At 41.6% G+C, this 13164-nt stretch overlaps 1 protein-coding gene across 1 annotated transcript in view; it reads left to right on the plus strand.

The window, feature by feature from the left end:
• Window positions 1–2859: 2859 nt before the first annotated feature.
• The window catches only part of TAFA4 (TAFA chemokine like family member 4), a 40610-nt gene continuing 30305 nt past the window's right edge, over window positions 2860–13164 (plus strand). The window contains exons 1-2 of the mRNA XM_058032119.1: window positions 2860–2939; window positions 5939–6054. Of these exons, the coding sequence (XP_057888102.1) occupies window positions 2860–2939; window positions 5939–6054 (196 nt within the window). The remainder of the gene's footprint in view (window positions 2940–5938; window positions 6055–13164) is intronic.

The following is a 13164-nucleotide window of genomic DNA, read 5'->3' on the forward strand; positions in this document are numbered from 1 at the left end:
CTGACATTGGGGCTGAAGTCAGGCTGGAAAATCCCCTAAACAGTACATGGCCCCCAAATTTCTTTCCTTCTCACCCCTTGCTTTACAGAAGAGGAGACTTTAAGAGATGCACAGTTGTATTTTAAGTGAGGAATTATTCAGAATGGAGAAATTAAGGCCTTTTAAATATTTAACGAAAGGAGGTTTTCTAAATTATTTAATAGCTTATTATAAAGGATGGCACAAAATGGTTTGGTAATTTATTCTTTGCAGAAAGTAGCCATAAAAAGTATTTTACAACATGTAAATATTGGTAGGAAATGTACCTAATTTAAAGTGTTATCTTATTCCATCTGTCAAAGGAATTATACAGTGCCTATACAGTTTTCAAATAACTTTAGACCTTTATTGTTTCTGTTCTTGAAACTCTTCCCTGGCACAGGGAAATGCTGTTTATACCCATTTTACTCAAGTGCAGAGGCACAGGGAGCAGACTGTGCACCAGCCCTGACCATTGCAATTCTCTCCAGATCCCACAATCTTCATCCCCTAAATACTGACCCAGGGGAGGGGTGTAGCCTCTGGGGAGCCCCTGTGCAAAGCAGGAGTTGCTCATGGCCAGTCCATGCATAAATGCTGAAAAATTCAGCCCTTCTTCTCTCCAATTCCCTCTTCCTTCTTTTCTGTATCTTTGCTGGAGATGGAGGTGGGTTCAGCTGCTCACTGGGCAGAGCTCACTGCATAAAAACAAACAAACAGCTCTGTTTTCCAGAGTAATGTGTCACCCTGAGACAAGACAGGGCCAGCAGCTAAACCCACTGTTCACACAGCACACACAAAGCATGCTTCTGCCATCAAAAGCCTGGAATTCCTTTTACAGCTCTTAACCAGAGCCTCTTGTTTCTGTTCTGATCTGTCTCCTTTATTGACATAAGCCAGCTGAAGCTGGTTTCAGGAGTTTGCCTTAATCTCCCCTTATACAACTCTATTTTTTAAAGAAATATCAGTGCCTGGAAGGCATCAGAAAGCCTGGAGATATGCAGGTGGAGGTATCATCTGTCACTTTCAGTGCATCCACTTAATTAGGATGAGCTGGACTAATCAATACTCCCTTGCCTTTTACCAGTGTTTAACATGTGTTTACAGAGCAGGTTCCACTGATGTTTGTATTTACCTGTAGCTGCATCTGCACGGGGTTTTATTTTCCTCTCTAATAAAAATTATGGAACAGATAAGCACTAAAACCCAAGTTAGTGTACTGCAGTATTGATTTCTTCAAGAGCACTGTAAGAGTGTATTTATCTACCTGTCCTATTATGAAATGGGTAAAAATGTACCACATAACCATTTCAGTCAGTCAGTGCTGTATTGAAAATCCTGTTTGTTTGCTTCTTTTAATAGGCCTTTTGAGGCACACTCTTGTTTTATTTTTATTTTTTATTTTTTTATTTTATGTGTATTTGTGGAAGAAAGGATGAATGCAGGATGGTAGTGCTTTTTCTTAAGACAACTCTTTGCCTACATTTTGTTTTGATATCCACTGCTGATTTGATAGAACTGCTGGTTTTGGCTTGGCCTGGAATTCCACATTGGAAAGCAAAGAGAGCAAAATGTGATTAATTATAGATTGCTGGCCTGGCACCTCTTTAATTCCAGCAATTACTCTATTTTCTCATGGCATTCTAAACAAATAAGAGTTGTTGGGGCCAGGTTGGATGGGGCTTTGAGCAGCCTGGTCCAGTGGAAGGTGTCCTTGCCATGGTTTGGAACAAGATGAGCTTTAAGGTCCCTTCCAACCTGTGATTGGAAGGTTCTGTGATCCCATGAGTGTGTTGAGCAGGGGCTTTCCTGTCCTGAGCTCTGAAAGGAGCTTTTATGTGCTTTTATGACCCCAGACAGCTCTGCTCTCCAGTGTGGTGCTGTAATTTCATGTTTCTTAAAAGCAAATTTCTAATTGATTAAAGGATGAGTGAAATGGAAAGAATGGTGGGTAGGATAAGAAAAGGTTGGGATTGCTGTCTAGGTGAAGACCACATTATTACCACTCTCACAAACTGCTCTGTGTCATATTTTCAGTAGCAGAAGGTCAAGTTGTGCCCAGGAATGGAAGTGAGAGAACAAATATAAACAGCAAAAGCAAAGAGGCCTGAGTGTCTATAAAATGGAGTGTTTGAGCTCCTCATTCTGCAGAACATGTGTCAGAGCTGCTGTGAAAGTGCTTCCACGTGGAGGTTTCAAAGTGTAACTCCTGGATTACAGCATCAGCTGTAACCTGTGTGTTTCTCGTGGAGAGGCTGAGAAAACTAAGGTTAAAAAAAAAAAAGTTCAGTCACCTGGGAAAGATTTGGATGACCAAAATCTGAATGGTAGATTTTTAGAGCTTGCAAGGAGAGGCAGCAGGGTCAGAGGGTGCAATAATGCACAATTCCAGACACTCTCCTGGGGGTGTGACCCTCTCTGCTGAGGCAGGCACAGGGCCTGGGCCAAATCTTTATGAAGACAGTGACAGATTTTCCCCACTATTTTTAATAATCTCTGCTTCAAACTCTTGGGTGTTGGGTGGAGAGACCCCAGAGAGCTGCTCACATTCTGTTTGCAACCCCATGTACAGCAAACTCTGCCTTTGGTTAATGTAGTGACACCCCAGAGCTGCCTCACCACAGCTCCTCTGTGCTCTCAGAAAGAAAAGAGAAATAAACCTGCTGCCTTTTGCCCCGGATTGCACTGTAGATGGCACTGTGAAACTAAGATTTTGGTAACAAAGATGTGTTTTACAGCACCTTTGCAGACGTTAATTGCAGTGTAATGTGGCTTTCTTTCTAGGTCCCCGAAGTGAAGGAAAAAATTCTGAGATGCAGAAAGGCTTATTTGCTGCTGCAAATGGGAATCTGGAATAACTATGAAAAACACACTGAAATAATTGTGTTTGACTGGAACAAAATTCTTGCAAAGTCCCCAAGGTAAGAGCACTTTTTATCTTTCAAATGACACTGAAGATTCTCTGTTCTGGTTAGCAACAATATCCACTTGAATCCAATAGAGAATGAAGGCTTGACATTTCTGAAAGCAGCAGCCCACTGACGCTGAAGGGCTCAGCACCCCTTGCTGCATCTGTCTGCCAAATTTCATTTTTTCCCTGCCTTTTCAAAGATCCTCTTGTATTTCTTTACATTAGCAGGCTGAAAACTTGTGTCCTGCCTACCTGCAAGGCAGACTAAAGCCTGCAGATGTGTCCTTTGGATGGCACTGGATGCTTTTAGCAGCCTTTCAGTTTGGATAGGAGCGAGTGGATGCTTTGTGGTGATACACTTCCTCCTGGAATTGAATGTTCTTACTCAGGGCTGAGGTTGCCCTGTTAACCTGATGAGCCCTGGTTTCACATTCCTTGTTTAGTGTCTCAAAAGAGTCAAACTCAGCTGGGGAAAACTTTTGGAAATAGGTCAGTACAATTCTATTTCCACTGAGACCGGTTTTGCTGCTGCACTGGGAGTGGTGGGAACACCTGGGTCCAATAAAGTGCTGGAACAGCAACTGTTGAGCATATGATGCATGATTTAGGACCTGTCCATCATCACACCTGCCCCTTCCACCACCTCCCACCAGAAATGGCACGTTCAGAATGCCTGAGCAGTGTTTAAGGGGTGTTTAATTCCACAGGAAAGCTGGAGGAAGGTTTGTGTCTTCACGGTGACACATCAGAGTGACACCAGAACTTGGATCAGATCTGAGTATTTGCATTTAGAGCAACAGAAGGATGGGGTTGGAAGCTGAGCAGATGATGACGTCCTGTTCATGAGCTGTAACCTGTGTGTTTTGAAAACTAAGGTTAAATTCAGCTCTCTCTCTCAAAAAAAAAAAAAAAAAAAAAAAAAAAAAAAAAAAAAAAAAAAAAGAGTTCAGTCACCTGGGAAAGATTTGGATGACCAAAATCTGAAATGGTACAGTGATTTTAGAACTTACTAGGCAGTTTTCCTAGGCTAATACTGGACCAAGAGCAATAGTGACATTTATGCTGGTTTCACAGTGACTCAATCCCATTAGCTGCAGTGACATTATGGGTTCAGCTGCATGCAAGAGGTGAATTTGGTTCAGCTGCTCTGAATTAGCCTGGGAGTGCTCCAGGAGAGGGCACTTACAGGGTGGGTGAGGAGCAGTGATGTCTTTATCTGCTGGGCTTGATTCATGCTCACAGAAGTCTCCTACAAACAGCTGTAAAAGGCCAGCAGGGTGTTTGTTCCTGCATTCAGCATGGAAATATACTGGGCTCAAAACAGAGCATCTTCTCAAAGCCAGAAAAGGTACCCTCTTGCCAAATCCATGCTTAAAGTGTGGCTTCTTTACATATAATTTTCATTCTCTGAAATCTGTAGACATGGTGAGCTGGTTTATTTGCAATATTTATGTAATTTTTTTTTTTAATTGTAGGCTGAAGGTGCTGGGGTTTGCACCAATGTATTTCTTTCTACAGCGTAAACCAGAATTTGTTGCTAAAATCTATTTACATGCAGCAGGCTTCTGGTCTCTTAACTTTTGATATTAATAAGTGCATTTTTTATTTGTTTGGGCTTTATCAACATTTGCAATTAGAGAAAAATATTGTTCTGCAAAGCTTGAAAAGGGAAATTGTGTGAGCAATTTTAAGAGAGAAAACAAGGCCTCTGTTTTGGTTTCATTGGTAGATGTTCATCAAATTTAAACAAGATCCAAGTGTGTCACCTGGCTGTGATGGTAGATCTGTCTAAGGCATGTGTTGCTTGGGATTTCCTTTTAAAATTTGTCTCTTTAGCACTTGAATATTGGATTAGCTGAATGTTCTTAGGTATTTTCAAGAAATACAGATAATTTTGTTGTAGAAAACACTCAGAACTGGAATCTGCAGAGGAAAAGCAGTTCCCAAAGGACTTTTTGGTGCAAATAAATTCGTCATAGGCTTGCCCAAATCCCAGCATGCTGATTAGCTGCAGACTAACGTCACTGCCATGAAAACAGTATTTGCTTCAATTTATGCAAATCTATAAATTGCCTTTAATTAATTTGATGTATTCCTGCTCGCAGAATTTGCTGAAATTGTGGAACACAGTATCTAAGGGTTCAAGTACATAACGCCCATTTATGTATCATGCAAGCAATAAATCATCATAACTCAGTTTAAAAAGATTATTAGATTCCCTTTCTGTATGATGAATGGCATAACATAAGCTATTGAGGGATTTAATTCTAGATATTTGCAGAAAAATGATGGAGGATTTGGGATCTTAGTTCTAAGAATAACAGGAATAAGAGTAACAACACCTTCTTTAGAGCAAATATTTTCTGAAATGCAGTTTCCAACACAGAGAAGTGAGTCCTTGCATGTTTGATTGAGGTGCTGCTTCGTGAGTGTTTCACCCTCAGTAAATATTTGGGTGATCTCCAGGAAATCTCCCAAATATTGTGTGTTGGGGAGACCCAGCCCAGAACTGTGCAAGGCTACAGTAAATTTTACATTATATTACAATAAATTATTATATGATATATTTATTTAGTTAATATGTCTTGAGAAGTGTTAAGTAAAAATGACTTTTTTTTTCTGTCATTGGGGGAGGTGCAGTTCAAAAATAGTAGCACAACTCATAAATGTGTGTGTTTAACTTTGAATCTGGCTGGATCTTGATAAAAGAAAAAAGAACCCATCCCTTATCTCAGATTCATACAACTGCATGGCACTCATAATGTGTTATTATAAACATGTGTTTGTGGGTAATGTGATGTGTGATAGACATTGCTTGTAATTATAAAATGTCCTTAGCAAAGAATTGATCCCAACCAAGTAATGAATATGATTTTGTGAACGTTGCCTTGCAATAACCCACATCAGTTATTCTTCAGCATCCCTTCAGCTTTTCCTCCCCGCATCGTTTTTATGTTATTCCCTACTTGCATTGTTCTTTCACTCAACTGCTTCCTTTTCTGCCTCCAGGATGAGATTCTGTGCCAAATCAATGCTTCTGTCTGACTGGCTCTTTCTGCTCTATGTGTTAATGGTCTGCTGTAAATTGTTGTCCGCCTCTAGTCACCATCCCCGGGGGCACACAGGTAGGAGCTTTTAAACTCATTATGTGCTACTGAGACCAATTAATACCACTTGCAGCATGTTAGAGCCCACTTTCTAGCAATGGATAATTGATGAGGCTGTTGACAGCATGTTATAATCAGTGCAATAGGTTAAAAATACACCACCAACAAGGAAGGAAAAAAAAAAAAGAGTTATTGTAAATGTTCATGGCTTTTCTCTAGTTATTTATGTACTGAAGCTCGCCAGGAGGTTTTTGGAGTGACTTCATGACTGCTAGGTCTTTGGCATTTGTTTGTGTCATTTTGCTCTATCCTTATCCAAAAACATTCTGAAATGTATCTTTATCTTCACCCTCTTAATCCTATTGTTATCAACTGACTTTACAGCAGTGGTGGGCAATAAATCGAAGCCCTCAGACTCATGTTAGCCAGTTCTCCCACTGACTGACACAAATTCTGACCTGTGCTTAGATCAGCCTCTGATACTCTCCTCCTTTTCCTAACTGGCATAATGAGGAAAACAAAGATCTTGCTTTTAAGGGATGCACTATTGTAGTAGGGAAATACCTACCAGGCATTAATAATAAGATGTGTTATCATATTATTAATGCCAGAAAAAGCTCAGAATGAGCTGGATTGGCTTCCAGACTGGATTTTTTTACCAGTGGCAACATCTCTGGTAGGATCATGCAGACATCAGCTTGAGAGCAGAAAGAGATGGAGATGTAGCGGTGAAGGTATCTGTGCAAGTCCTGAATAAAATGGGATAGCTGTGCTAAGACTCTGCTACCTTTGATCCCACTAGAGAGAGGTAAGGTAGCAAAATACCCCCTGTCAGAGCTGCTCTCAGGAGAGATCAAAAGTCTGGCTGCAAACCCCACAATGGGTTTGTTCTCAGCACCATAGACAGCTTCATGGCTTGGGGATTTCTGCAAGTGTTCCTCTCTGTGATGTGCCCCTAAATCAGGTGTTACTCCTCAAATCCATATGCAATGTTCTTAGCTCTGAGCCAGACTCCTTGTGGGTCCAGGTCTAATGTTAGCATCCACTCCCCTCAGGGCTGGGAGGTGAGGACGCATTTGGTAGAGGCTCCATCCTCCAGGAGAGACAAACTATTGATCTCTTTCCTGGCTGCTTCAGTGGCTGTCTGGGCAAGAGCTGAAGGCTCCTCCTGTGCTCACCAAAATACCTCCAGAACTGGCAGGCAGGGCTGGCTGACCTGCACGTAGCTGCTGCGTCTCTGAGAGCTACAAAGCCTCCTCCTTGCCTTCCCCCATCACCAGCTCTGCTTTCCCTGGCTGTGCAGCACTCTGGTTGCTGCAAAACACAGCCACAGTTTATGGAAAGTAACTGCATTGAGAGGCAAAAGCCTGAGGAGTGACTCCAGAGAATGCAGTGGTGGAGGATGACCCACGTTGCTGCTTTGCTCTGGGAATTAGTTGTGTCCCTTCCATGAGGAAGGGAGGTCTGTGCACAGTCACAAGTTGATAGCAAAACATTTCAGAGCTGACTCTGCAGACAAACCTGGAGAGGAGCCTTCTGCAGCTTTTGTCATTTGGGGAGTGGTCATGTCAGAAGAAATGTTATTTTTGTCCTTTCAAGATGCACTTTGCCTGTATACCTAAGGGAAATACCTATAATAAGGCAGCAGTGATATTGTATTGCGGGCTTGTATGATGAACACAGTGTATTATGTGAATCATGACAATATTTTTTACATGAAATTTCGGACTACTTGAGAGCATACTTTAAATTGACACCAGGAATTCCTTCCTCCCTGTCAAAGAGGTACCACGAACACAGTCAAGTTACTTGACTTTAATCATGTTTGTGTGCTGTGATTTCTCTGGTGAGCTAAATGAAGGTTCTGCTCCTCATCAATAGCTTGGTCCAGCTGTGGAGCTGTTTTTTCAGATGGACCCCCTTGAAGCTGGAGCCTTCATGCACCTTTTTTAGATCATGGTATCCTGTTCTTCCCCAAGTGTGAGTTTCCCTCCTTGCACACTGAAGTGACCCCCATCCCTCTTTGATTCCCTGTGGTAGATGAAGCAGTGATCCCAATTTTGATTCTCTAAATCCGACTCTTGGCACCACAGAGGGTTTAGGGATCCGTTCTCAAGGGCCCTGCGTTTCCCAGCCCCATCTTATCTTTGCTGCCTGACACAACACATAGATTGCCCTTCTAATGGATAATCAAATCTCTGATGGAATCTATTATGTGAGCAAGGTGCTGCCTTGTTCATCAGGAAAACAAATAATTCAGAGCTTTTAGCAGAGCCTGTTTTGTGGAAAGCAAATAATTAGCCTCATTTATTTCATACAAATTAGCATGTTCTTGGATAGCAATTGAGATAAAATTTTTGCAGTCAATAGGCAGCATTCCCATTTTTCAAAGTAAAATGTCCTGAAGCACATTAGAGGGATGAATCCAAGGCTTGGGTTCAGCAAGGGCTTTGTCCTTTAGGTCCAGCAGGTACTGCTGAGCTGGGAGGCATCAGGAGCCCAGCCTGGGGTGCTTTGAGAGGAGCTGGTTTTTGAGAGCAGGTTGTGTCTGCTCCTGACACTCATTGTGTTTCAAATTATTTACTTGGCATCATCAGCACCTTTAAATAAGTGTGTGCTCACTACAGCTAAGAAACTTTGTTAACCAAGAGCAGACAAGAGAATTCAAGATGAAAAGTGGGAATTGACATCTTCTTTTCAAAATGCTGCCATTTTTAAGGAGCCTAATCTGGGAAAAGACAATTATTGACCTAGGTCATGCTAGATGGTGCTTGAAAAAATCACATTTGGCAACTGTGTGCCCTATTCAGGCCAGGACAGAGACTGGATCTTATGGACCCAAGAGCCATCCTGCTCCTGAAAAGTGGGAGACAATGGCATTGAGAAATCCCTTTGACAATGGAGGCTCTTCCCTGGAATGAAGTGTAAGACAGACCTGGTTCTCTCTTTTGCTCTGTGAAATATTCACCACAAGTATCCCCTGAAATACCTGTCAGAGGAGAGATGCTCAATCCTGCCTTGCTTTGGAGCAGTTTGGGTCTTGAACTCAGCTTGGAGACTGCAGCCTGTTTTTCATTGGAACAGTGATTATTGCCCTGACTGACAGCAGCAAAAGGCAGAGGAGGAATTTTCCTTCTCATCACCATTAGGTCATTAAAAATGCCATTTTTAGATCATTAAAGATGCTGCTTGTGCAGATTATTTTAGCAGCCCCTTGTATATTTGTGTGGAGAAGAAACCTGAGAATGTTCATCTGACTCTGTTGCTGTGAATGCCCTTCTGAAGAGTTTCTCTTTTGCCCTGACAATAACTAAGGGAAGCATAAGCACCAATTTTACTTATTAAAAAAAAAAAAAAAAAAAAAAATGGGCAGTATTTCAGGCTTTTTGAGTACCTAATACCAACATAATGATCAATTCCATGCTGTTCTGGATGAAGCAACATACATTTAGCACCAGAAAAGGTTTGTTTCCACCTCACTGCTCAAAGCCACAAATTAAGAAGCATTGAAAAGACATTTTGTCAGGTCAGCTCGTGTGAGGGCTGGCCCTGCAGACCCTGAGCTGGCACAGCCAGCTGAGCAGTTTCTGCCATGAATTACCTGGCTTTTTGGAGACTGGTTTATGTGGTGATGCTCACCTGCAATGCTTCCAGCTTTGCTGAAGGGTCTAAATTTTTGGGCAGAATGTTCCACATTACTGCTGCCTTTCACAGCTTTAAGGACTTCTTTTCTCTACTTTCAGGGCTTTGTAGAGGGACTCTGCTCCCACTGGAGTCAGAGGAAAAATTCCTTACTTACACAGGTTCCGGGATTTAATCTCCCTAAAGGAGAGCTGAAAAACGCAGCTTTATATCAGAAATATTGCTGCTTTTAAGAAAACAGGGAAAACCCATGCTGCTTGCTGTCCCTTTATTTTGGGGTTGGAGCCTCGTTTTTCCTGGCAGCGCTGCTGGGCAGCCGTGAGATGGATTCCTGCTTCCACCAGAGGGCCCTGCAAGGCTGTGCAAGGGGCTCCAGCGCTCAGCCACCACCAGCTTCCTCCTGATTTAAATCCCAACTCTGCATTTTGCTAACTAGAATTATGAGTTTTCTGTATTTCCACGGGTCAGGCATGGTTACTGCACAATAAGCTTTAGCCCTTTGTTCTATTTAACTCCTTTTATGTCTTAATGTTTTATTCAGTGTGCTATTTATGTGGTTTATTACCCAGCTTCTAAATACAGGGTGGCTGCAATATACAGCCCTGACTGTAATCTCTTCAAGTAATAAGGTAGGGAAGGCAATTCACTTGAGAAATAGGTTCTCTTTAAGACAAAAAGGAGCAGAATTCTCAGTGTGACGTTTGCCGTTGTACTTATTTTTGTGGAGAAAAAAGTGTAAGAAATATTTATTTTCCATTTTAATTATTTTCTAAATAACAATGAGAGCTTTTGATATATACGACAGACTTTGATAACGACTTAAAATTAGATGCATATCTATGTTACCAGTAAGAATTCAGTGTTGATTTTTTTTTTTAATAGAGTAAAATGTAGCTTCTGGTATCATTTTCCAAGAATGCACACTTTAACTATGTGATTGCATATGGAAATATTTGTGTATTCCTGGGAGCTGAGGGGTGGGAGGGGGAGAATTACAGACAAACTTTTAACTGTGCGTGTGTTGTGTTTCAAATGTCATTGTTTCAAAAGTGGGAGGCAAATTCTGTAATAAATAAGAGAGAGTCTCATTTAATACAAATGGTCAAGCACAGTTTGTCAAACTGTAGAGCAGGAGGCTGATACCAAGCTCTTTCCTGCAGTATCAAAGGGACCTTATTTTAAAGCCATTGGGGAAATCTTGTGAAAATATTGTCATTTTACATTGGCACCATCATTTTTTTACATAACTGCCATCTGCTGTAAATGATAATCTTTATATTCCATTGACCAAAATTCTAACCAGGAAAGCTTTCTTTATTCTGTGTCTTTTCTTTTAAACCTACTTCTCCCAAACTTAGATCTGATAACAGAAAAAAAATATTACCTTGTAAATGGATTGTCTTGTGCTAGTGTGAGACAGAAATGGTTGGATAAGTGTAAATCCACAAATAGAATGGAAAAGATCTCGTCCTTGGTGTTCACTTGAGTGAAGTGATGCAACAAAAAGCTCTGTTCTGGGTTTCCATGGAGGTCAGCCTGCTGAGTCCTTGGGAGGATGGATGCCAGAGTGATGAAGGCAAGAGATTGAGATGTAAAGGACTTGCATCAGTTCCTTGCTCTGAAATGATTAAAAGACCTGCCTAAGATGAAGTCCTGACCCCACTGAAGTGGGAGTTTGATTCTTCTGTGATTTAGTTTCCAGCCCACTCCGGATGTGTCTCAGCAGAAAAGTTAAACTCCATAGTTATGGTTTTATTAAAGCTAAAAGCAGTCACTCACAGCATTCACCACTGGCAAATCACTGCCTTTTTGAAGGATGGAAACTCTTTTAGGGTCTGTTCTTCTATTGATCCCCAGCTCTGTGCTCACTGGCTGGGCTGCACTGCCACAGCCTTCCAGTTAACATTGATTGTGACAGCAGGGCAGAGCCTGCCCCAGAATCACAGTCCCATTTCAGTGTAATTGTGAGGCCTCTCATCCCAAATGGGTGGCTGCCCAGGCCTGAATGGATGCCCATGGCAATGGGCAGCAGTTTCTGGTGATTTGTTTAGGCTGTCTGTTTTTGTCTGTCTGCCTGGTGGAGGGAGGCTCAGAGGCTGCCCAGGGAGGGATTACTCTCCCTGGTGGGTTTCATTTGCCCACCTGGCTGTGGGTGGGTACAAAATACTCACCTTGTGTTGAAGAGCAGGAGATCTGCAGTCATCCTTGGCTGTAGCATCAGGCATGGTCCAGCTGTGCCTGCTCCGCTCACACTCTGGAGTGCCCAGCTCTGCTCTGGTGCCAAGCACGGTGCTCTGTCCTCCAGAGATCTGCCCCTCAACTTTAACTTTGAAAGTTTGTGGTGCTGATGTGCCTGGTTTCAAGGGCGTCTTTGAGCAAGCACTTCTTGGAAACCGTTATTAATTAATAATGGAAGAACCTGGAGATGGAATTTTTTTTTTACTAACATTTAAGTGTTTTGCTGGCAGAGTACCTCGGGATTGCTGCTGGTAGCCCTTTGCTGCTGCTGTTTTTCAGTGTTTGGCGGCATTCTTGCATTCCTTCAGGAGAGTGACAACTGATAGCAGACAATGGATTCTAAATCAGGAGATTAAAGATGTCTTGTAGGCTTCAGCAGGGTAATCTCTCCTCATCACACTGGACATGGAAGCTACACCTGACATTCATTATCTTCCAGGGTGGCAATCTTTAACAATACCTCCAGAAATGCCAGAAGTTATGAGTGGAAAATTCTGGGATCAACTGTCCTGTTGCTTAGTGTTTGGCCTTTATTTATTTATTTATTTCCTTTATTTCCACTTATTTTTTCTCCTTATGGATATCATCCATATGCCTTGCAGTCTGTGAATGATCACTAGTTTTCTGATTTATGTTGTTATTTTGGGAAATAATGATCAGGGAAGTGTGAGGCAAGATTTCCCTTAGCTTTCTTTCCTACTTGCATCCTCCTGATACCAGTTCTTTTTTTACCTGTGTTTTCTTCAGGTAGCATCTTAAGATGAAGTCCATATTTTGGAATAAGCAGATTTATTTTGGTGTCTTTTTTTTTTTTTTTTTTTTTTTTTTTTTGTACAAAGAGTCACAAATTAGCTGGGGTGGAATGGCAAGCTCTGTGTTTAGCAGACCTGGGGTGTGTTAACAGCTGTTTGTAGGGTGTTGCATCACGTTGGCTGGTTTTGCCTGATAGCAAAAACAAAATTATGATTGTAAAGCAAAAATACAAATGTATCAAGGTGTACATTTCATAAATGAACCCAATCAAGGTGTACATTTCATAAATGAACCCAACTTTTGGGTTTATTTTATTTTCAGATTGGGTGTAAAACATTAAAATATCTTTTGTGCTCTGTATATCCCATCTTCTACAGCTTCCATTCTTTTCCCAGGAGATTTCCTTTTGCATAGCAGCAAATAAGGCTGAGAGGGAGCAGACACTGATCTTCCTTGTTCGTGGTGTCCCTGATTGTCTCTGAAAGGGACACAAAA

This window comes from Melospiza georgiana, chromosome 11 (assembly GCF_028018845.1).
Source record: "Melospiza georgiana isolate bMelGeo1 chromosome 11, bMelGeo1.pri, whole genome shotgun sequence".
In the NCBI taxonomy this organism is placed as follows: domain Eukaryota; kingdom Metazoa; phylum Chordata; class Aves; order Passeriformes; family Passerellidae; genus Melospiza; species Melospiza georgiana.